The sequence below is a fragment of the Poecilia reticulata genome, chromosome 16 (assembly GCF_904066995.2).
Source record: "Poecilia reticulata chromosome 16, P_reticulata-male-v2, whole genome shotgun sequence".
Taxonomy (NCBI): Eukaryota; Metazoa; Chordata; class Actinopteri; order Cyprinodontiformes; family Poeciliidae; genus Poecilia; species Poecilia reticulata.
Window position 1 is genome coordinate 8,019,230 of NC_088845.1, and position 24,012 is coordinate 8,043,241.

The following is a 24,012-nucleotide window of genomic DNA, read 5'->3' on the forward strand; positions in this document are numbered from 1 at the left end:
GTCTGCATGGTACAAGTACTGTCTGTTTTAAATCATTTGTTTTGTGTATGTAACTTCCACATTAGTATTTGCTATAATCACATTTATCACATCTGATTACATTTGATTATTTTGACCAGAGAACAGAAGAAGGGGAACATGACTAACAATGGTAAACGATGAAGGGACCGTCAGCAACATGAACAGCAACTCCTGGTTGATCTCCTTTAGGAGGAAGTAGCGACCAGCACTGAGATGATAGAGCTCCAAAGAGAAGAGCTGAGGCAAAACGATAAATGCTGTTGTGCTCTCAACGAACAAATCATTCTCTTTATTCATACATACTCCACACATTATTGTACACAATGCTGTTTGTATGGCATCAAGGTCCTAAAACAATCCTTCCAAAAATGCGAGGAGCCTTAGACAGAGTGAAAATAACACATTATTATGTGTTTTATTCAGACTTGACATTATGGATTAACAATGAAGGCATCCAAAAGTGAACACATAGCAAGCCAAACATTTTGACATTGCTATTAACAAGAACAAAAAAAAATACAAGTCAAAATATTAAAATACGTCCTTTACCATTAAGCCACCAAGCACCCATGTTTAAATATATTAGCATGTGGTTGAATATTTGTGAAAAGATGTAATCTTTAAATAGAATATTATGGGTTTGATTCGGAAATTCAAGAGCTTTGAATAGGTGTATAAAAACAAAATTATACTTCAAAAATTTGCAATCTTCAAAAATATGTAGGTACATGTTTAATAAAAATGAAGTCCCATCACCAAATATAGTTGAATAGAAGCTACGAGTTCAGCTTTCATTCAACAATATATATGCTGATTTCTTTACACTGCTTCCCAGTTTGTTGTTGATCAAAGAATTCACAATTTAAGACAAAATGTCAACTTGCAATGCCATTATAACATATATGCATAGCTGGAAGAATTTTCTAAGCTGCCTATGCAAAGACAGAAGGTTTATTTGGGAGGCGTACATCATGACAGCAGAAGGATCAACGCCAGCAGGACAGTGAAGATGGGAGAGGCCACCATACCAGGACTGAGGCAAAAAATGCTACAAGAGAAAGAAAAACATCCTTAGAATATACATCAATTCAGTCATCCTGTATTAAAATTAAGTTTAAGCTGTGTTTTAGTTAAGTGCAGTCGTAGTAAAATTTAGTGTGTTATTTTACTGCACTTTGAAGGAATGTAGTTATCAACCAGGTGAACACTGAAGATGATCAAATACAATTTAGAAGGTATTCCCATGGAACATGTTTGATTAAACTTTAAAATCTTGATCAGTTTTAAATTGATCAACATTGGACTTTGTGAGGGTCACCATGTAAAACTGTTCCCATATAGACACCATCTATATGTGCTATTTGTTTCTCTTGCTTCTCTACTTGTAGCTTCAGTCACATTTTTAAATAAACTAAATTGTCACAATTTGAATCAATAATAAAGAAATTTCCAATTAAAAATCCTAAATGATTTTGAGCTTAATGACAAAGGTTTATAGTTAAACTCAATGTTTCCCTGTTCAGTTGGAATGACATTGCAGATATTTATTGATTTTTTTTTAAAGAAGTGTGACAGTTTAGCTTAGATTGCCATATTATAATTGTTTTTGGATTTTCTTTATTAAGACATTTGAATGGATGAAGTATCTGCATACTTTTAAACAAGGTGGCTTAATTGTCAGTGATGACATGGATATAAAAAAATAATAATCAGAAATGAAAGCACTAATACTTTACAGAGCAATGGACAAATATGAATGACCCATCTTTAAGGCTTTGCTAAATGAAACGGTCAATAAATTTGGGAATACCTGTCGTCATCTGTCGTAGTAGGTGGTGGAGTCATCGTGGTTGGGATTCTGAAAAAGTAAGCGTTAATGCACAATGTAATTTTTGCTGCCTATTAATATATTAGTATACTTTCAACAACAAAATAAATAGTCTTGTGTGAATTATGTTGTCATTAAGCTGTGGACCTTAAAAGTTGAATTTGAATATTTGATCATCTAGCTAAAAATACTGCAATATTTTCTGCTCATAAAAGCAGACCCATTAATTTGGGTATATTGGTTGTCAAATCCGGTGGTGGAATGATGGTGTATGGGAATCTACAAAAGTCAAAGGATTATTTTACTATTTTATGTTTTAGCAGCCTGTATATCTGTAGCACAGCACTTACAGCTAAAACATATATGTTGTCTGCTGTGTTAAGTATCTGTGTGGTATAGATTGTATCGGCAACACTGACTTGACTTGAAACATACATTTGTTTGTATTTAAAGTATGTTATCATGGAGCCATGAACCGTGGCAAAAACAGTTCAAAACTTATTCTTAGGTTGACTGACAATCACAATGTTTTTCATCTTATCTAATTATAAAAATGAGATACATTTTCTCTTAAAAATGTATAAAAGACATAGATAATTCTAACTAAAAAATTAAGTAAGCGATTTTATTTGTAGAAAACATTACTTGGAAAAAATAAATAGGTAATTTAAACTACATCAGCTTTTTGCCAATTTACCAATGTGAATGTGTCCTAAACTAGTAAGTTTAAAATATTTTGTTGCTATCCTCAGATGAATTCTAATATTGTTCAGCTAAATAAAACACTTTCAAAGCTTTGAAAGATGCTAGTTGTTTTTATTTTTATTTTATTTTATTTTATTTTATGACTAGCTTGAATGCAAAAATCTGTAGTTTTATCAGATATTTGGGTTTTGGTAGGTCATCCAAATCCCAAGTATTGCCACTGCACAGTTTTATTGCTTCCACTGCTTTCAATAAAACAATTTTTAACATTATTTTTTGAATTAAAAAGTATGGTTTTATTGTCCTTGGAAGTAAAAGAGAAAGTGATTCAAGATATTTGCATTTAAAATAAAATGGGTAAAATAATTATCATGTCTTATAAGAGATCAGTTAATGGTAGGTTAGAACTTGCGACCAAAAAACAGAAGTGAAAGTTGCAAACACTCATTCAACTAAGCAATTAGAGAATATTAAACAACCTGTCACACAAACTCTACATAAAAGGTTTTGACAAATAACTTAAATAAAGGCATTAAATTTGTGAATACCTGCTATCTGTTGTTGTAACAGGTTTTGGAATGAAGGTGGGTGAGATTCTACAAAAACCAGAACATCATTGAACATTATAATCTTTTCAGCCTTTCAGCTGTAACAAAAATACTTATAGCTACAACATCAACAATCCTTTTCAGGAATTTGTGTTGGTTATGTCTTGTAACAGTAGCAATGCTTTGTTTCTTTTTTGTTCTGCATATAGCGTCAGAAGTTTGAAACTATGGCATCACATGTGGCACTACCTGTTGTCTGTAGTGGGAGGTAGATGGATGGTAGATGGAGTCCTGCAAAAGTATATCCAAACATTTAGGTATTTAGAAATATTAAATATACCCAGCAGGCTTTCACAAATAAAGTGGTAATTAAATTTGAATACCTGTCATCTGTTGTTGTTTCAGGTGGTGGAATGATGGTGGATGAGATTCTGCAAAAGCCAAAGAGTCATTAAACAGAAATTCTGCAAAAGAAGCAATGTACAATACAATTTTTGCAGCCTATTACCTCTAGAAAAATACTTGTATGTATATGAATTGTCATGTGTGTAAATAATGTTAGCATTATAGCTGTGATCTTTTACTGACCTCAAAAAACTTTTCAAAACTTGTTTGTAGTTTTTCTGACAATCAAAATATCCTAAACAGATTTTATCCTGAACTTGCAAACATTGTGATGTATTAAAAAAAATCTGAAATGATAATTCAAACTAAAATGAAAAAAATAGCAATTTCATTTAATAGGAGTGATTGCTTGATAAATGTAGGTGGGGAATTATTTTCATTAGACCCAGTTTTTGGTAATTTTTTTAATTATCAAGTTCTTTTCAGGGATTTGTGTTAGTTATGTCTTTAAGAGTTGCAATGCTTTATTTCAATTAATCTCTGCATATGGAGATATTTGAAATTTGAAACTATGGCATCAAATGTGGCACTACCTGTTGTCTGTTGTGGGAGGTGGATGGATGGTAGATGAAGTCCTGCAAAATTATAGCCAAACATTTAGCAACAAAACAGAAATAAATACCTGTCTCATTATTGTTACATATCTTACAACGTTCTTAAAATGTCACTTTCTCATTGAATCAGACAGAATTTTATGTTTCTGAGATAGTTAGAATATATATATTTTTCAAATATCAGAATAACATTTAGTGTCTTCAAATTCAAAGGTTTAAGAATACTGTTTGAATATTGGAAAATCCCTAGCCTGGTAAAAACAGCCCCCTCTGTTATACTTTGCTACGTTGAGAGATTCCAGGTTTCTGGAGGCCTGGACTGTGTTGGAGTTTTAAATTTGACCCTATTTCAATATTGTAACAGTGGCAATACTTATATTTCCATTATACTCTACCTACAGTATAAAGATATCAAAAGTTTGAGAAATATGAAATCAATAGGCATCAGATGTGGCAATACCTGTCTGTAATTGGAAGTGGATGGACGGTAGATGTAGTCCTGTGAAATTATAATTGTTTGGTTTACAGATAATCACAATCCTGTCTAATATATTTTATTTATTAAAAAATGTGAATGTTCTATTTAAAGCTGCACATTTAGTAAATTATGTGTGGGGAAGATTTTTTTCACATCACAACATACTCAGTCACCCGACGAGACTTGGGTCCAGTGCATACAGTGCAAGAACTGGGCACCGTAAATCAGGACAACCTCTGTATATCTATCAAAACAGGTGATTCAGAAAGTACATAAATAAAATGTGGGAAGGCCATATTCTGACCTATTGTAATCAATTTGATTCAGATTTTTATAGCCTAATATTTTGAAGGAATTAGGTATTAAAGGTGTCAATTCATGGCATATAAGATGTTGTTGACTCTGTTTTTCAACTAAGAAATTAGACCTTGTAAATTGAAAGATTATATTGTTCTCCAGAAGCCTCATTTCTAAATTATTTACCATTAAAATAAAATTACAAGGTGTATTTAGTGGAGGAAATATTTGGAAAAAAATTATTTTGAGAAGGATAAAGTTACTTGGGCCCCTCCCGACCCCACTAAGGGACAAGGGTGTAAAGAAAATGGATGGATGGATGGATGGATGGATCCATGGATGGATGGATAAATGTCTTGTTTCCGACAAGACATTTAGATCTTGTCGGAAACAAGATCTAAATGTCTTGTTTCCGACAAGACATTTATGGGTTCCATCACACAATGAAATGTGATTGAGTAAGCAATTTGAAAATTAGATGAAAGGAAAAGTGTGACAACCCACCACATTCTCTTCTACATAAACTTGATTTTTTTTATTTGCAAGATGGTAATGAAATGCAAAGAGAGACGAGGACTCTGTATTTGAAATACCTCTGGACTCTTGATAACATTAGTAACAATTGATTTTCTTCATGCTTTGCAGATAGATTCATCTGAAAATCACAAAAAACATGTCCAAACAACTCTCAACAAATTGGAAATACCTATTGTCCGTAGTGGGAGGCGGATGGACAGTAGGTGAAGTCCTGTGAAATTATAACCAAACATTTAGATACAAAACAAAAATAAATATATGACTCATGGGTGATGCTGGATACATTGCATATGTCTTAAAAGTCACTGTCTCGTTGAATTAGGCCAACCTTTTAGTTTTCTTAGTCATTTAGAAATACCACCATTTTTTATATTTTCTAGATTCCAGAGTATCGAGAGGAAAAACCTTTTTGAAAAATGTTGTCCTTGATTTATATGATTAACCCATATTAATCAAGGCAGCCAACAAACTCAGCTACACCAGTTCTGAGGGTTAGAGGTCATGGTAAGGATTAGGGGTTTTCAGAATCAGCTGAAACTCCAGGTTAGCCATTGTGAGAATCTTGTGGGAGAAAACCCACAAGAATTTAACCCAATATAGAAGACAAATTTACCAATTCAATGAAAATGTAGGTGAATGTGTGAATTAAAATCAAAAATTATCTTTCCCATATTCCAGCAATTGAAATATTTTTTGTTATTGTAACTGACATAATACAGGGAAAGTTTGGTCGAATTTAATTTCAAATGGTGATAAAAATAATTTCAATATTTTCCCTTTTCTAAAATGCAGATAGAAGTCTGGTTTTGGCTGTTCATGTAGATATGACAAATACCAACAAACTTTTCTTTACAGAGAAAATGAACTTTACTTTGGTCAGCTGCAATTTGACTTGCACTGTATTATGATGCGCTCATCACTGCCTACTGCTCAATGTTACAGCACTGGAAATGCATATTCGTCAGAATTAAGTTATAATTTACTTGACAATTTGTTTTACCGTGGAGAGCATGAACTTTCATTCCGATTTGGTGGAGGATTTGTTAAGTTCCCTGGTCTTAACTGAGGACATGGTAAAGTTGTTCCATTGATCAGTGGGGTGAGATCTATCAAAGGAGAAAACAATCAGTTAGAAAAATAAAATACAATGTCTGAGGAAGTTGGAATAATTAGACGTTTTCAGCTAATCCTACACTCCCACCCTGTGAATGACAATTACAAACTCTATAGAGCCAAAATGCAAAATGTTGCAAAATGTTAATTTGAAGTTAAAAAGTAGCACAATTTAACTAATGCATTGTGTCATTAACTGTCATTTCCCCTCCTTTCAAAACAGCTACTTGGAATGACAGCAAATATGTTTTCCGTGAGTGTAAAAATATGAAATTATATATCAGAGATTTAAGTTTTCTTGATTATTTGTGTCCCCAACAGGGCCGTGCTGAGATCTTTGGAGGGGCAGGGGCTCAAAGTTAAAAAGGGGCACACTGAACGAACAACTCATATTAATCAAGAATCTAATATTTAATGAGATCATACTGTATTATTGTCATCATGTGGGGACTATGCAAAGGCAATATAATCAGTTTTTTCTGATATAAAGTTGTTGCTACTGACAGTCCTGAAGGACTGCATTGATCTGAACTGTAGTTTTTAAACAGGCCGTAGAAGAGAAGGCCATTGGTTATGAAGTATGTTATGAAAAAACACATTTGCTGCTATTTTACTAAATAAAACCTAATAATATCTAACTGCTTCACATCTATAACAGGTTATTATGTAGTGTGCTGCACAGCAGCTCCACTATTACATTCTAACAAATAGAATAGAATAGAATAGAATAGAATAGAATAGAATAGAATAGAATAAAATAGAATAGAATAGAATAGAATAGAATAGAATATACTTTATTGATTCCGAAGGGGAAATTGCTCAGTTGTTGAAAGCCACTCCATCTCAGATAACAAATGCAAAGTTTGTAAAATATATACATACCTAAGAGTGATAAATTCAAAATGACTAGATATAACAAATAATAAATAAATAAATGAATGAAAAGCAATAATATATAATATATTAATAAATAAATAATTATAAATGAGCGCCGAAAAAATGTACAAATAATCACACATCAGATGACAAACGCTTAAGATACATATATGTACACTGCTTACGGGAATGGTGGTCTAAAGACTAACCCAATAAAAACTTAATTAAAATAGTTAATTAAGTGTAATTAATTTGATAAAATTTAATTACAAGTGATTAAGTTTAATTGTTTAAACCTAAGTAATTATTAATTTTAATTATTCAAGAGGGTGAGGGGGGATAACCCTCCTCCTTATCAACTGCTGTTTGGAGCTTGTGGATTCCTGGCTTATCGACAAATTTGTGACGGACTTGGACGAACTAATGAACACTCAGACTGTTGGTGTGGACAGAGACGAGGACTCTAAAACTCACTAACGAGTTGGAATGGATCGTGGAGAAGTTGCTAGTTTCGGCTCAGCGGAACAACAAAACTAATTTGGATGATTGGGAACTGAGATGTATCGGAGAGACTTTAGGGAAGATTGAAATTTATAATCTTCCCGACCTAAGACATTCTGCTTCTGAATTGGCTTTCCCCGTGTGGCCTTGGAAGGGCTGCATATTTCCAATCTCCTTGAAGATATGTAAAAATAACGCTCCTTCCCACCTCACCCCTAATGTATTCATGGAGCTGTGGAGCTGAATGCTCACAAGGACATCATTTCTCGATAAACAACATCTCTATCAGACTTTGCCAGGAGGCTCAGCCAACTGGTTTCATGGACCTTTGATGTCACCGCCTTCACTCAAGTCTCTGTTTTGCCCTTTGTTTTGTCTGAATGTTGCGATTTGCCCTAATGTGTCCTTTCCTCTTTTTTGTGCTCTTTCCTTTGGTTTGTTATTTTTGTATTTCCTTTTAATTCATGTAAAGCACTTTGAATTGCGTTGTTGCTGAAAATGTGCTCTACAAATAAAATTACCTTACCTTACCTTCAGTTTTTTTCTTTTTTTTTGCTGGATGATCAGCAAATACCTTATTGTTTATCAACATCTGGTATTAAGTGTGGTGTAGCCTTGGAATTGCACCGCAGGGCACCACAGGAGGAAAATCAAACAGAACAGTGATTTCGGCTTCGAGTATCAGTTAGTTTTTTTGAGTACAAGTATACTGGAGGTTGGTGTTGCAACTGATATAATTATATGTATCATCACATAGCCTTACATATAGTTCTATATGTTTTCTTTTCATATATTCCTCATTGTTTTTATTCTTTGCATATTAGAGTGGTTTACAATGATTCTAAAACTATAGGAGTAACCTGCTGCTGTTACATGCCAGTCATCAGGGAGGCACCTGGAAGGGGAAATCAGATTATTTAATTGTGGAACGATTGCCTTTAGGCCAAATTATTGGTACAGTATTTTCGCAGATAAAATTCAAGTTTTCTCTGCAGCTTGCTATTGTGAGGATAATTATGAAAATAAATAGAAATGATTTCTCTAATTTCAACAGCAGACCTATGTTGGAAAAAAAAATAAATTCTTGCCCATAATCTGGTAGAGGGCGTCACTCTGGCTCACTTTTTCCTTACCATGATTTTGGTGTCTTAACAACACGGAGGTGGAGAATCAGCACATAGACATTTAGCTAAATTCTTATATTTACCTAAATACTATTGTTAAGGAGCACACACAGGTCTCCTGGTGCACAGATAAAACAAAAATAATACATAAAAGTTGAATAAAATAAAAATAAAATGTTTTCATTAACTTTGTGAATGACAAAATACAAAGTTTCTGGAGCCAAAATGCAAAGTGTTGCAAAATGTTAATTTGAAGTTAACATGTAACACAATTTACGTAATGCACTTCATCATTAACTGTGATTCTCAATCCTTTCAGACAGCTACTCTGAATGAGAATAAACATGTTTTTGGTGAGGGTAAAAATAAGAAATTATATATCAGATCAAATTTTCTTGATTTTTTTGTGTCCTCAAAAATGTTGAACATGAGAAAGAAGTTCTTGTGACATTATGTATAGTTTGCAAAAATTATTTTAATTAAAACATTTAACCTACCTTCAAAGTTGAACATGAAAATGGCACTTCCTCCCTTGAGGAACTCTCTGGATTGCAATTCTTCTAATGTTGCAAAAGAAAGGTAACCCCAGAGAGGCCCATAATAGATTTGTTCTCCATTCTCAGAAAATGATCCATATCTAGTCTCCCTAGGATTTTTCCAGACAGAGTTACCTGTTTATATGAGGCACAATACATTAGAATACCCTTTCAGGTTTTTTGTTTTTGTTTGTTTTTTTACCAACAACTTTTCTTTAAAATACCAACATTTTATGATAAACTTAACAAGTACTACTTGATTTTCATTAGAAACAAAAGTAGATTCCTTAGACATTTGCAGTTGCTTGTTTGGGGTTTGATCCAGCAACTGGAAAATCATATGTCTTTGCAGACAAGGAAATTGCAGCTGGTCATCATTCTTACCAGACAAGAGCTGCACAAACATTCCAATATATGTTGTATAAAGAATAACAGCTACACGGTATGCATAGCCGTCTTTGGAGTATTGTTGTGGGCTGTAAATTTGGGTTCCAAAGCTGCTTGTGTTTAAAAGATTCTCCAAGTCATCAATCTGCCAGACAACATGTGGACACTCTGTCTCTGACAGATTGATGTCATCAATTGAGAAACCTCCTGTAGAGATTCCTGCTCCTTTCTGGACCTCAAACACCACCTGGAAGTCCTTGGTGGCATTCAAGGAAACATGGTGGATCTTCCAGTGAGATGTTGGTGAACCTGGAGTGAGATGTTTTAATTTACTATGCTACACAATTTTAATATTACATCATACAAAAGTAGAAAGCAAAGAATTCAGAATTGTTTTTTTTAACAGTCTGACCTTACCAGTAATTTGTCCCATAAGGCGGAGAGTTCCTGTGGTGTCCTGATCGTTTTCAAACTCTCTGATCCAGATATTAAGTTCATCTGACTCATTTCCACTGTGGAAATAGTAGAACTGCAGACACTGGACATTACATGCTCTGGTCGGCTTCACTACCTCCGTTTCCAGTCGTGCTGAATCTCCTTCTTGACCTGATGCTGTGCTCACATGGATGAAGTACCCAGTTTCTTTACCTGTAAATACGTTGATCAAGACAATGTTTCTCATAAATCATCTTCTTCTCTATGATAATTATAGAAAACTCTCTATATTTTTAAATGTACAGGCAGAAGTTTGCATAACCTTGGTGAGAATCATTCAATTTTGCAGTAAAGCTAATAGAACTGGATATAATCCATCTTTATGATTCTTAAAGAGGGATTGTTTCTTTTTAGTTGAAAATGGTCTTCAATGTATTATTTCTGAAACAATTTATGCTCGAAGATGATTTACAAAGTTTTTTCTTAAGTAATATTGAAATCTAGTCCAAACCAAATTTATATTTCCAGCACTTTAAAAAATCTGTCAATTAGTTTTTTTCTAATGTTGAATAAACATGACAAATTATTTTCACTATTCTAGCTCTGTTTTACTTTTAAATAAAAAATAAACATTTACGACTAACTTTCATAAACCATGAAGGTCTAAAAATATCTACTGGTCAAGACTTTGGTGTGTGTACATTACCCAGCAACCATCAAATTTTATAATAACCAGGGTAGCATTTAATTATTGCTAATGGTTTCCTGGATATTTTGTTAATCTACAAATAGGAAGGAGCCATATATGGTGATTTAATTACCCTCTGTTACATTCTTAAAAGTATATTTTAAAAAAGTCTTGCAAGTCAAAAAACTGCAAGCACTGTGGGCTTAATATTTTTGACAAAGTATTTTTCAAATAATCCAGGCATAAGAGCAACATTTTAGGACATGCATAACTTGGTGTGGTAGAAAAAAAACTCATCTGGAGACAGATTTATCTCACTTCATGCACCGAGACACTGAAAAAGATTGATGGAAGTGGCATGTCAATACTTAAAAAAATGAACAACAACAAAAATAAACTCTCCATTGCTCATGAACAACACTTTAGACAGAGTTATAGATAATTGTCAGCTTACACAGTTTACACAACTGAAAAAGTAATTCAGCAAAAATACCAAACAGTTAAATTATACATTATTGGCTCAGATTTGTCCACTTTCCATTGCTCATCAAAGGCATAAGGAAAAACTAGTCATAAGTGCAAATCTCACCATTGTCTCCATTTCCACTTGGCAGACTGGTATGGTCAGAACTGGGCCCCCCATGAACTTGAGTAACGACTTCCCAGCCGATCCCACCCTGTGAGCAGCGACTCATCTGGCACATCGTTCCATTTGAAAAGCCGCAGTAAGAACTAAAGGCAACAGTTGACTCTAAGATGGTAAAAAAGAAGAATATAATAGATTTTTAGGTAATACATGAATGCAAGTCTAGGCTAAACTTTTCAAAATGATACAACATTTTTTGTCTAAGACAAGACATTGTTATTAACAACTAAAAAAGTTCATTTATGTAAACTAACTTTATATATATATGTGTGTGTGTGTGGGGGGGGGGGTGTGCGTGTGTGTGTTTGTGTTAAAAAATTAGCAGCTTGTCAAAAAGTACAGAAGTTATGATAGAAATTATAATTTGACCATGTCACTTTAATCAATCGATTTACAGCAGGTTTAACAATGTTTTATAACTTACTGCACTTGTAGCGGAGGTTCAGCTCTAGAGCATCACTAGGACTCATTTCCAGTCTTTGACCAATCACATCTTGGAATTTGGGGTCGATGGTGATAATTGTAGAGCCGTTGCCATTTGTGAATGCATCTTTGCCATAGTGCATCACTGACATGAAGTCATATGGGACTCCATGTGTAGTGCTCTCATTATTCATTGCCTTGATGAAATTATTCTCTCTTACCTAGGTGATATAAAACAAACTGCACTTTAAAAATACTATGGTGCTCTCATTACAGCCGATGTTCATGAAATTTCTCTCGACCTATATGACACAAAAAATACAAATTTTTGCACTGAGAAAAACTTAACTAATTAAACACATCACATATTTTAACAGAGTTAAAAATAAAAAAAGCAAGTGTTCTACCTGCTTGGATGTTGGCAAATACAATCCGTACATAATCATCTCTGTCATATCTAGACTGTTCATGGTAGAAACCAAGCGCATGAAGAATCTCATGCTCGACAATCCCAATGATATCACAGCCTGTACCAATAGAGAGGTCCTGACCATTGGCAAATACTCGACCAATATATGACCAGCAACTGCAAGGGAGAAAATAATTGTTCAGGAATTGTTGAGACCTAAATCCACAAGCATTTTGTTCAGATTAATCTTGCTGTCAGCATAACAATAACCTTCAAAAATACAGACACAGTTTGTTAACAAAAGGATCAACGTGTTATTTTTCATGTCTGACCTTCACTGCCATACTGATAAGAGGTGAATAAGACACTCAAGAAAACATGAGGACGTCTGACAGAGTCGGGTCAAACTTTACTGTACAGTGAACTGCTGCACCATTGTAGGGCTCATGTTTCAGTTGCAATGTATAAGTAAAAATGAACAAGTTTATCTGAAAGTAAGTAAAATAAGAAATCAAAGATAAAGAGAAATTACCCGTCTAACTTCTGGATATTAATGTAATATTCCTCAGAATCCCAGGGTTTGAAATCAATGCACGTCTTCACTCTGAACTGTTCAAAGGCTCTCATGATGACTCCTTTAGCTCTCAAGTCTTCATTTCATGAGGAATTTCAAAATGGTAGAGAATAAAGAACACACACATAATTATTTTTTAGATAATATATAACATGATATTTCTGCTACAAATTACTCATAAATAAATACCAATAACATTAATTCAAAACAAACCAAAAAAGAAAAAAAGAAAACCACTAGTGGACCAGTCCTTCCATTATTGTGCCAGATCATCCTTCACATGAATTAGATCAAAATCCAGTCCAGTCAAGTTAAAATCAATTAATTCATACTCATAGTTTGCCACCTAGATCATTTGGACTAAATCCCCATCTCCAACTTTAACTAGTTGTTCTGTTATCAAATTTCATCCAGATCAGTAATTTAAAATTAACAAACCAACTGGAACAACTTATATTGATTATTTCATCGTCTAGAATCTGATTAATTCTCTGTTTTTCTTTGCCCTCATAAACAGTATTTTATACTTTCCAGAACAGCTTTAATACTTTTTTTCAAACTCCTTTCCAGGTGCTCCTTTCCACTGTCGCCACGTTCTTCTCGAGAAATTAAACACTAAAATGCAACTACCCAAATGTATGGTTTATCTTACTGTCTACTCTAAAAGAAAAATAATATTTACCCAGGCCTTCATCCAAGACATATGGAACTGGGGATGTCCATAGATTATCTCCATCAAGAAGGCTGCTCCTTTGAAAGTTTGGAGGCTAACAAGGAAGAATGTGGGGCATAGAAATAGAAAACAACATGCCTACATAAATGTTGTACTACAAACTGCAGTTAGCTGCTTATAGTAATACTAAAACATACCTCCCGGATGTCATCAAGAGTCAAATCTAAGATCAGGGAACAATGTTAGTTCTTTTAACAAAGAAAGTTGTATAACAATTCACAGACAAATCTCAAAAATGTTTTTTACAAAAAGTTAAGAGAAGTCACTTTACCTTCCTTATTTGTGGTGTTTTCAAACCCTAAAACACAAACACGCTTTTTGTAAATTCATATTACCATAAAAAATATCACTTAAAATCAATAGTGAAATCCACACTGTAGTATAAAGAAAATGCATGAAACTTACCGATTATTTCTCCGTCAAACTAGAGTCAAAAATAATTAAAATTAAAAATATTTATATTAACAAACAAGGTAACCCAAAATTTACATTGTTTCAAGTGTTTCTATATCTTGAATATATTTGTAGGTTTAAAAGGTTGAGACTCAAATTTTAGGACATGGTAAACACTACATCATTTACAGAGATATCTTTATAGAGCATGTCTTTTAAAATTCAAGTTCACCTCTTTTCAACAACAGGGGGGACTCCAACCCGCACCCTTTATAAAACAACAAGGCAGATTCTAAACCCCAATTGTTGTTTATGTTCTATAGGCAACTCTAAACAGGTGGGTTTTAAGTCGAGAGGCACTCAGTGTTTCAGCTGTTTTAGCTGTTTTCTGGAAGTTTGTTCAAATTTGTGGTGCATAGAAGCTGAATTGTGCTTCTCCTCGTTTGGTTCTGGGGATTCAGAGCAGACCAGAACCAGAAGACCTGAGGGGTCTAGACAGTTGGTACAGCAACAACAGATCTTTAATGTATTGTGGTACTAAGCCGTTTAGTGATTTATAAACTAACAATAGTATTTTATAGTCTATTCTTTGAGCTACAGGGAGCCAGTGTAGGGACTTTAAGACTGGTGTTATGTGCTCTTATCTTCCTAGTTTTAGTCAGAGCATAACAATGTACATGCAAACTCTCCCCAGTCAGCAGATCTCAAACTGGTAGAGCACCTTTTGGGTGTGGTAGAACACAAGATGTTTGATTATGTATGTGCTGCCAACAAATCTGCAGTAAAGCATTTGAAGGTGGCTTAACTTGAAAAAAAAAGTTCATCTGCTGTCTGGAAAATGCAATTAAAGTTAATTAACAAGAAAAGTGTTCTGGTTTGAACTCCGAAATGAAATTTAATATCAGAGTTTAATTAAGTTGGTTTACCAAGAGACAAGTGTGCAAACATTGTTTTATCAAATTAATCTTAAATTATGAGTTTTAACTTAAAACAAATAATTATTTTTGTTTTTTTACTGAAAGAATAAACTGTCTTCACCTATGAATTTGATTAAACATCACGTGTAATATGAATTTACAAAAAGATGAATTCTGCTCAAAAACATTTAGTGTGAACTGAACATTATCCTCAAGATTTGAAAACTGACAAATGGATTAAACTTAATATTTTCCTCAATAACAAACAAGAGTCAGATCAATGTAACACACTTCCATCTCACTCAACGCAACACAGGATACAAAAACATGCCACTAACCACACTAGGACATTTTTTTAAAGTGCTAACCTACTCTACACCAAGAGTTTTTCCAACTCTTGGTGGTATGACGAAATTAATACAAAGTTAACCCAACTTACTACTGTCGGTTTATCTTTCACAAACTGACACATTTCGGTTCACAAGATTTGTAGGCACAACTAAATGTGGCTCAAATGTTTGACAGTGTACCTGCATAATGCTGTCATGACAACAGGGACTCTTAAAATGGCTGTTAAGGGTATTTTGACCTAAGACCTGAAATGAAGACCTTAAACAATAGTTTTCTTTTTAGATAATACTTTAGATACTACTTTATCAAACTCTTGGAGATTTGGCTTTTCAGATCGGGGCCCGTTGTGGCTCTAGAAATCTGCTGTCCCTGCACTGTATGAACTCCACCGACCTTTTAAAGAAACAGCTAAGGTCATTGTTATACCAAGAGTATTTAATGAGGTTGTTACCTTTTATATCATGTTTTTTATTCTTGAGTTTATGTTTGCATCTTTGTGAAGCACTGTGATTTTAATGTCTGTGACAGGTTCTATATAAGTAAATTTTACTAATGTACTTACACGTGGATAAAATTGTGTGGCAAATGGACAAAATGCACAAAATAATTAAATAGGTTTTACACTATAAAATAAAACAAGGAAAAATATATATTTTTTCCTTGTTAATTTGCAAATATATCAAAATTTGATATATTTTTATATATTAAAATATATTGAAATATAGTTTGATATATTTTCTATATTAAAAAAATATAAAACTAAACAGTTAATAGAAAGGTATCAGTATATGGAGAGCCATTTCAGCCAAAATTAAATAAATAAATGGGTGAAATAAATAAAAAATGAGTAAAATCAAACAATAAATGAAGAAAATGAGTGAGCAACCACAGGAAAATGCAGATGGATTGCTGGACTGAATTATTACAGTCACTGTCACCAGAGTTTTATACTTTTTAAAAGGTTTTTACTATTACATAAAACAGCAAAATTATTCTTATTTCCTGACTGTGGTTTATGCAAAAATATACTTACTCCAGGGATGGAGAGTCCTGAAGAAAGAGCAAGGTGCACCAGAAGAAAAATGTAGCCTTTCATCTTCATGCTGGCTTTGTGGATAAAGTCTAACTTTGATCTTCACAGAAAACACATTAGATTAAATTAAATGTTAAAATACTTTAATCCAGTGAAGATTCATGACTTTTAGATTCCATACATTTTACAGTAATGAATCTCCTACCTCTATGAAGACTTTCAGCAGCTGAAAATCTGTTCAAGTGAGATACCAAACAAACAGGAAGGACTTTTAAAATCTCACTATGTTACAAAACAGGTTGGATCATTTCAAAGTGTCAGCGTCATACTGAAATGCTTTGGTTTGAGGTTGATCTTATAGTTGTAGTCAGGCCTTCTTCTTTTGCAGCTCTCACACATTGTTTCCTGTTGGGTTATGAAAAGGTGCTGACAGAGTCACTTAACATAGAAAATGTTTATTGTTTACCATGAAGAAAAGATGTAAAATATATTTTGCACTGATTAATTGTAATTATTTGACAAATATAAGGGGTTGTGTCATAAAACAACACAGAATACGGTTTCAGAAAATTGTCAAGTTACTCCTGTAGTCCATCAAGGATCTATGTGTCTTCTAGATACCTTTGCTATTTTTCTAGCTGCTTAAGCCCATTTCTTCTGACATCAGCAAGACATTTTTGACCAACACCTAGGAGTCACCGGATGTTTTCTCCTTTTTGTGGACCTTTTGTTGTACATCTGAGAGATAATTGAATGCAAAAATCACAGCACATTAGCAGTTCCTAATATACTAAAATTATATCTGGGACCAATGCCACCCTCAAAGTCTCCTAGATTCTCTTTCCCCGGATATGAAGCTTGGTTTGTACATTAGCAGCTAATTAATAGCTATTAATAGATAAATAATATCTAAAATTCTTAATCAATGATACTTACAGAGCAGTTTATACTACTTCAAAATACTCATGTAGAAAGTAAAATTTAAACAAAACGCTGCATTAAAGCTTCTAAAATTAGTTAAAGCTCTTTTAGAACTAGCTATTGATTGCTCATCAGAATTGATTTACATTATAAACAGCAACATCAATAATTTTACAGTCTAAGTTTGTATTACATTAGTGTGAGGACTGATACTTAGGTTAATTTAGAGAGTAAGTATCTAGCAAGATCACAATAATAATAATAATAATAATAATAATAATAATAATAATAACTTTATTGTGACAGGCCAGGGGACTTTATCTTCAGTGTTTTCTGATTTGCTGTTTGGGACAACCATTGAAGTCAAAAGTCATGAAATGAAAGGAGTGATGAGACACTAACTACTTCCTGGTACATTCCCTTCAGCTTGACCTGTCAAGACAGGTCAAACAGGTTCACCTGAAGGGGAACCTGATCAGGTCCACAACTTTTTGGCCAGTCCTCTGCATGTGATTAACTGGTGATACTAATCATCATGTGAAAAACAAAGGGGGATGATTGCAGTCTGACCCACCACAGTATGACTGAAAATTACATGGTAGCCAGACTTATATGCAAACGTTATATTTTTAAACCTGTGATATTCAACTTTGGATAAGCTGAGAAACAAATGTGTAACTCTTTTGTCTCTTGCTTTTGTTTCTTGTTCCCTCCACTCGCACGAAACAAGCATAGTTGGAATTTCTTACGTGAACTTGAGACTATAAATCCTCACAGAACATGCAAACCAATGTTGCAATCAACCGCAATTTCCAAGAATGTTCAGTAGGCAAACTTCCAAGAAGGGTCCAGTTGAACTAGTTAGAGCCACAACAGCTTTAACTGAAATTTGATTTAGAATATGTTTTTATCAACAGCAGAAAGAACACAGTATATTAGAAACCATTAGATTTAATGGGAAGGGAAACAAAATGTTTCAACCACTAAAATTGGGTTTCAGTCTATTCTGCTTGTCATGCCTGTCAGGATCTGCTGCTTCACCAGCAATCCATCTATTCCTCTATAGGTGGTCTTCAGAGCTCGCCAGGTGTGGTCTTCCTCACAGGTGTGTTTTGGCACACCTGTGGATCATCAGGGGATGCATAAGAGGAGTGGTTCCCCGGCGCCTCGCCGCCAGAGTGTTTCACCATCATGGTCACGTTTAGCTCAGATATTCCTAGGAGTGACTCAGCCAGTTAGCATTCATACCTGTTCTTGTCTCTCCTTTGTGGTCATCAGATCTCAGCCCAATTACCCATGGCCTTGAAGTCTGGGGTTTTAAGCACCACCTGGATACTCCATGCGTAAGATGCTCCTTTTTCTATTCCCCCTTCAAAGAAGGACACCTGCTAGTCTTCTATCTTGCCGCCACCTAATCCTGAAACTGGCTCAGCTCCCCACAAGTAGGACTAGTCCATTAAGAGTCAATTTCTCCCCTCTGGGTCCTCATCTGTCTAATCTTCCTCCAGATCGCTGTCCGCCACCCACTCGATTCCACATCAGATACTCCATGGATCCCTTTGTTGAATCATTCCTTTGTTCATTCTGTAAGTAAATCCTATATCTGATTTTCCTGAGAGTTGTTTTGCATGTGGGTTCTGAAATTACAGAACAACATGACAACAACAGCCTTATAGCTGAAGCAGTTTATTCTGAGCTGGTTCTGTATTGGCATACAGTGCCTATAAAACGTACACATCTCCTTTGAATATTTCCCTCTTTTATTGCTCTTACAAATCAATCATAAACAAAATTAGACTTTTTTGACAAAAGTCCTTTTCATGTCAATTTGAAAGTGGATTTGTACAAAATGATGAACATTTAATCATTTTTACCCTAAAATAAGTGATTACATAAGAATTCATTGCCTTCAAGTTGGTATTCAGTAGATGTTATTTTTGTCTGTGTGGACAGGATTCAATCAGGCTTTCACAAGATTATTTTATTCAGATTCAACATCCAAGCCTGCCAAAAACCTGTACAATCTTGTGGGAGTAATTGTTATCGTCTCATGAAATCAAACTGGAACTTTTAGGCCATAATTTCCAATGGTAGGTTTGCTACAAAATCAACAGCACATCAGCAAAAGAATACCCACAGAGACGTGGTGTGGTGGCACCGTCACACTTCTTAAACAGACGACACCAGACTTTTTCACAATGTGAATTAAATAATTTATAATTCCAAATCTTAGTGTGTTTTCACACCTGATGGTAGACTCGGTTCGACTGGAGAGAAAAATTACAACAAATGTGACATTTTCAGCTGGTAGGGTTTGTTTTCACGCCACTTTGTATCAAACAAAGCAAACCCTTTGAAAAACCTGTTTCAAACCTGTTTTCTTGAGGTGGCACTGCACCAAAAAACACTAAAGGAAACACGAAAACCTCTCAAGAAGACTCTGAGTGCAACTTCCTTCTTCCCGAAAGGCACATAAAAATGTATTTTTAGCAGTTATAGGGTTTCTCTTTCGTCTTTGGCTAAAGACCACGAGTCATTTCTACTGCAAGCACTAGACTTGTTTAGTGTAGAGTTACATGCATGTAAATCTTGAAGAAAGTTCTACTTATTATAAACGTTCAATCCACTGTGCATTATAAATATGAATAAATTTGACCTATTTTTGTTCCTGTTGACCAATTTATTAGATTTTATTATGGGTAGTGAAACAGTAAAATCTCACATTTGCATGACAAAAATGTAAGACATTTCAAGTTATGGTGAATTTCTATTCATTATATATATTCCTATTTATTGTCTCAAACCTTTTGCAAAGCAATAGATCATACATATCTGACTAAAACTGTTATTTGCCATTAAGTCACCTAGCACATATGTTTAAATATATTAGCATATGGTTAAATATCTGCAAAACAGAATAATCTTCAAACAGAATATTATGAGTTTGATTCAGAAATTCAAGCACTTGCAACAAAGTGTATCAATTGTTGCAAAAACAAAACTTTGCTTCAATCAGGCTTTAGCAGTACCATACAATAATCTACTGATGCACACTGACCAAAAATAAACTACCATCACCAAATATTGTTGAATATGAGCCACAAGTTCAGGCACTATACGCTGACTTCTTAAAGCAATGCATGTCTTGCCAGTTTGCTTTTGCACAATGAACTCACATTTTTAGGATAAGATATCAACTTACACTGTCATTATAAAATATATGCATAGCTGGGAGACATTTCTAACTATTTTCCTGCCTATGCAGAGACAGAAGATTTATCTGAGAGGCGTGCATCATGACAGCAGAAGGACCAACGCCAGCAGGAGAGTGAGGATGGGAGAGGCCACCATACCAGGACTGAGGCAAAAAATGCTACGAGAGAAAAAGAAAAACACTCTGAGAATATACATCAATCAGTCATCCTGTATTAAGTTTAATAGATTAGGTAATAAGGTCATTGATATGATTCAGTCATCAAATTAGGAGCATAAATAAGTCCTGAAACTTAGCAACTGACCTGATTTATCATGGCGACAGAATATTCAGGGCGTTTGCTTTTTGCCACAAGTAACATTTTACATGCATATCAAAAAGAGCTGATTAGGTTTTATATAATAAGACCATCAAACATGCATGACCTGTGGAGGTCATACATGTTTGCTATGACCTCTGAAGGACCTGTCCTGGCTACAAACATGTCGTAGAAACTTAGAAACTAATAACACAATGTCTGCAGAAAAATTCAGAAAAGGCTCCGTTGGAAGAAGCCATGAAAGTGAAAAAGAAACCTGATTAGTATTAAAGGTTAAATGTAGAAATTTCATTTGACATGTGGTTCATGAGGAGTTAAAGTTAAAATAGATGTTGATATTGCTAATACTTTTAAAATGTCTGTAGAAATGTGACTTATTTCTATTTTTTAGTAAAACTGCCTAACATATTTGTATGTCAAATTAAGGAGATGGAGGGTATCTATGTTTACTCATAATGTAAAACTAGAGCATGTCTCAGAAACATGTGTTGTACTTCAATATTTGACATCTAGCATCACTGATCCAGAAACAACTCTCTTTGTAAAAGACTATGGTCAACACTGATAAATATGTTTTTAAAAAAGAACTGAGCAACCAAAAACAAACTTTTCTGCAAATTCTGTCTGCACTCAATTAGCTAGAATTTTATAATGAGCCTCACTATCTAGGATAAAATGTTATAATTTTATGACAGCTGATATAAAACCAGTAATAAAAGGATTTCTCAAACAAGAAAACCACTAAGTCTAGGAATACCTGTCATCTGTCGTAGCAGGTGGAGGAGTGTTGGTGGGGAAGATTCCACAAAAATCAAAAAGGTAGTATTGCACAGTGTAATTTTTTTTAACTTGGACTTTCCTCTATGACAAATATTAAATGGGTGACATTTGTCATATCTTTTAAGAGGAGGATTAATGGTAGGTGAAGGCATGGGAATATTCTATTTACCACCAGAAATGAAAGCAATAAAACCTGCTTTACAGAGCAATGAAATAATATTAAACAACCCATGATAAGAAGTTAAGTTAATTTAGGAATACCTGTCATCTGTTGTTCCAGGAGCAGGTGGAATGATGGTGGTTGGGATTCTGCAAAAGTCAAAGCATCATCGTACAACATCATTTTTGCAGCCTATTATCTGTAGTAAAATACTGCAGATGGATAGTAGTTAAAATTTGAATCAAAGTTTAAGTATAAATCCGAAAAAAATACCTTAATTCCTTACAAAGCACTGATAATGTAATTGTCTCATTGAAATTATTTCTAGATCAGTCAGAAGTAAAACAACTACTTGCAGTTTCTATTTACCAAGAAAGAAAGAACCTTTAAGAACATTTTATTATAATTTAAAAGTTTACTTACACTAAGACTGCTATGCTTTTGGACAATATGGAAAATCTTCAGATATTCTGATATGTTGAAACCCAAAACCTTCAACTAGATAATGTGGATGTATTTTAGGGCAACAACTCAAAACAATGCCTCCATGCTTAGCATTAATTAAAATGTATCAGGTTAGCAGGGATATTCTGGAGAAAGTCTGGGTCTCTTTTTAGTACCAAGTCTACATAGTTGTTAGCAGTTTGGTTGGTATGAGAAAAATCTTCATTATAAGTGCAGTTGAACACGTCCCTGTTCTGATCCAATGTCACCTAAATGGCTTTGAAAAATGAGGTGTTCATTGAACGTGGGAATACCTGTGATCTGTTGTAGGACCGGGTGGTGGAGCGATGGTGGAGTTTCTGCAAAAGCCAAAGCATCAAAGAACAATGAGATTTTTGCAGCATAGCAAAAATACTTACAGCTACAACATGGATCATCGTGTGTGAATATGAATTTTTAGGTTTACATTCAATCAAAATGTTGCTGTATCACCTTGTTACTGTTGATAACGTCTTGTAATAGTAGCAATGCTGTATTTATTTCCTTTATGCCCTGCATATATTCCTATATAACTTTACAAAGATATGCAAACAACTCTCGTTAAATGTTACAATACCTTTCTGTAGTTAAGGGTGGATGGACGGTAGAGGAAACCCTGTAAAATAGTAACCAAACAAAAATAAATATTTGACTGATGTTAAATATCTTACATAGGTCTTAAGATGTCTGAATTAGCCAAATTATTGTTTTTTTTTCTAAATAATAACTTTCCCAAGTAATGAGTGAGAGAACCCTGTGGAACATTCTTGTGTCAATTTCTTCATATTCAAAACTTTACATACACTAACATTACTACCCCATTGAAATATTCTGAAGTCTTCTTCCATTTTATATTGTCAGAACATAGTGACAGTTTTAACAAATTTGCAAAAAGCAAATATTTTATAAATTCACACAATGAAGTCTTAATGTAACTGACCTAAAACAGGCAAAGTCAGTGAAAAAAGAAAGAAATATTTGCCTTTTTCTGCAATTTAGGTAAATATCTGGTTTCAGCTGTAGCATCTCTAAAAATGATCCAAACAGAAAACATTTTGTGGTGGAGAAGAGGAACTGTGCATTGACAAAAGGGGTGATCATTTATCATATCGTTCATTATGACAAATTTCGTATCATGATAAAAATTTTTATTTATTATTTTCTTTAAAAATTCTGATTTATGAAGTTAAACCCCCCCAAAACTGTCCGTATTGAGTTTTAGTATTTTCTCTATTGTTTGTTAAATGAGAGTATGATTATATATAAATAAATTTGAAAATATGATTTAATGCAACTGTTCTTCTTTATGTGAAAAGAAATAATAAAAGTTATTATGTTCACTTTTATCGTTATCACAATAGTACCAGAAAATATCATGATAAAACTTTGTGTCTATATCGCCCATCCCCAACTGGTAAGCTGTGCATTCGGTTCGTACTATTATTGTGTGTTCATCAAATCATAAAGATCAACATTGTTTGAATATCTAAATAAAGGACTGCAATACTTCGTGTTTGAACAAAATATATCAATAAATGTGAGATACTAGGAGTTTGACTGATGGTAGAAAAGATTCTATAAAAGCCATCAAAACAATGAATAAGAGAAGAAGGTGATATCTAC

At 33.9% G+C, this 24,012-nt stretch overlaps 2 protein-coding genes across 2 annotated transcripts in view; both read right to left on the reverse strand.

The window, feature by feature from the left end:
- Positions 1-411: 411 nt before the first annotated feature.
- LOC145547561 (meprin A subunit beta-like) lies at positions 412-16,633 on the reverse strand. Its single transcript, XM_081597248.1, has 22 exons — positions 16,513-16,633; positions 14,224-14,242; positions 14,090-14,116; positions 13,956-13,981; positions 13,768-13,852; positions 13,044-13,161; positions 12,499-12,688; positions 12,104-12,323; positions 11,623-11,784; positions 10,328-10,558; positions 9,771-10,219; position 9,691; positions 9,485-9,658; positions 6,374-6,479; positions 5,543-5,584; positions 4,522-4,560; positions 4,041-4,082; positions 3,486-3,533; positions 3,352-3,393; positions 3,103-3,150; positions 1,832-1,879; positions 412-1,069 (listed from the first exon to the last, which is right to left on the reverse strand). Exons 1-22 carry the CDS (start codon positions 16,579-16,581, stop codon positions 991-993), a joined length of 2,265 nt encoding a protein of 754 aa, XP_081453374.1. The 5' UTR covers positions 16,582-16,633; the 3' UTR covers positions 412-990.
- A 2,661-nt stretch (positions 16,634-19,294) lies between these two features.
- Positions 19,295-24,012, reverse strand: part of LOC103477874 (meprin A subunit beta-like) — a 46,844-nt gene continuing 42,126 nt past the window's right edge. Inside the window, exons 25-29 of the mRNA XM_081597249.1 lie at positions 22,967-23,005; positions 22,665-22,709; positions 22,008-22,055; positions 21,724-21,768; positions 19,295-20,806 (exon numbers count right to left, since the gene is read on the reverse strand). Coding sequence (XP_081453375.1) covers positions 20,728-20,806; positions 21,724-21,768; positions 22,008-22,055; positions 22,665-22,709; positions 22,967-23,005 — 256 coding nt within the window. The 3' untranslated portion in view covers positions 19,295-20,727. The remainder of the gene's footprint in view (positions 20,807-21,723; positions 21,769-22,007; positions 22,056-22,664; positions 22,710-22,966; positions 23,006-24,012) is intronic.

Bases quoted from the DNA above. Each gene is read 5' to 3' on its own strand.
- LOC145547561 (XM_081597248.1), bottom strand. From the start codon at position 16,581: ATGAAGATGAAAGGCTACATTTTTCTTCTGGTGCACCTTGCTCTTTCT. The intron at 3,534-4,040 runs GTAGTGCCACAT...TGGCTTTTGCAG, and splicing joins CCTCCCACAACAGACAACAG to AATCTCATCCACCATCATTC. The intron at 1,070-1,831 runs GTATTCCCAAAT...TTTCTCTTGTAG, and splicing joins ACTACGACAGATGACGACAG to CATTTTTTGCCTCAGTCCTG.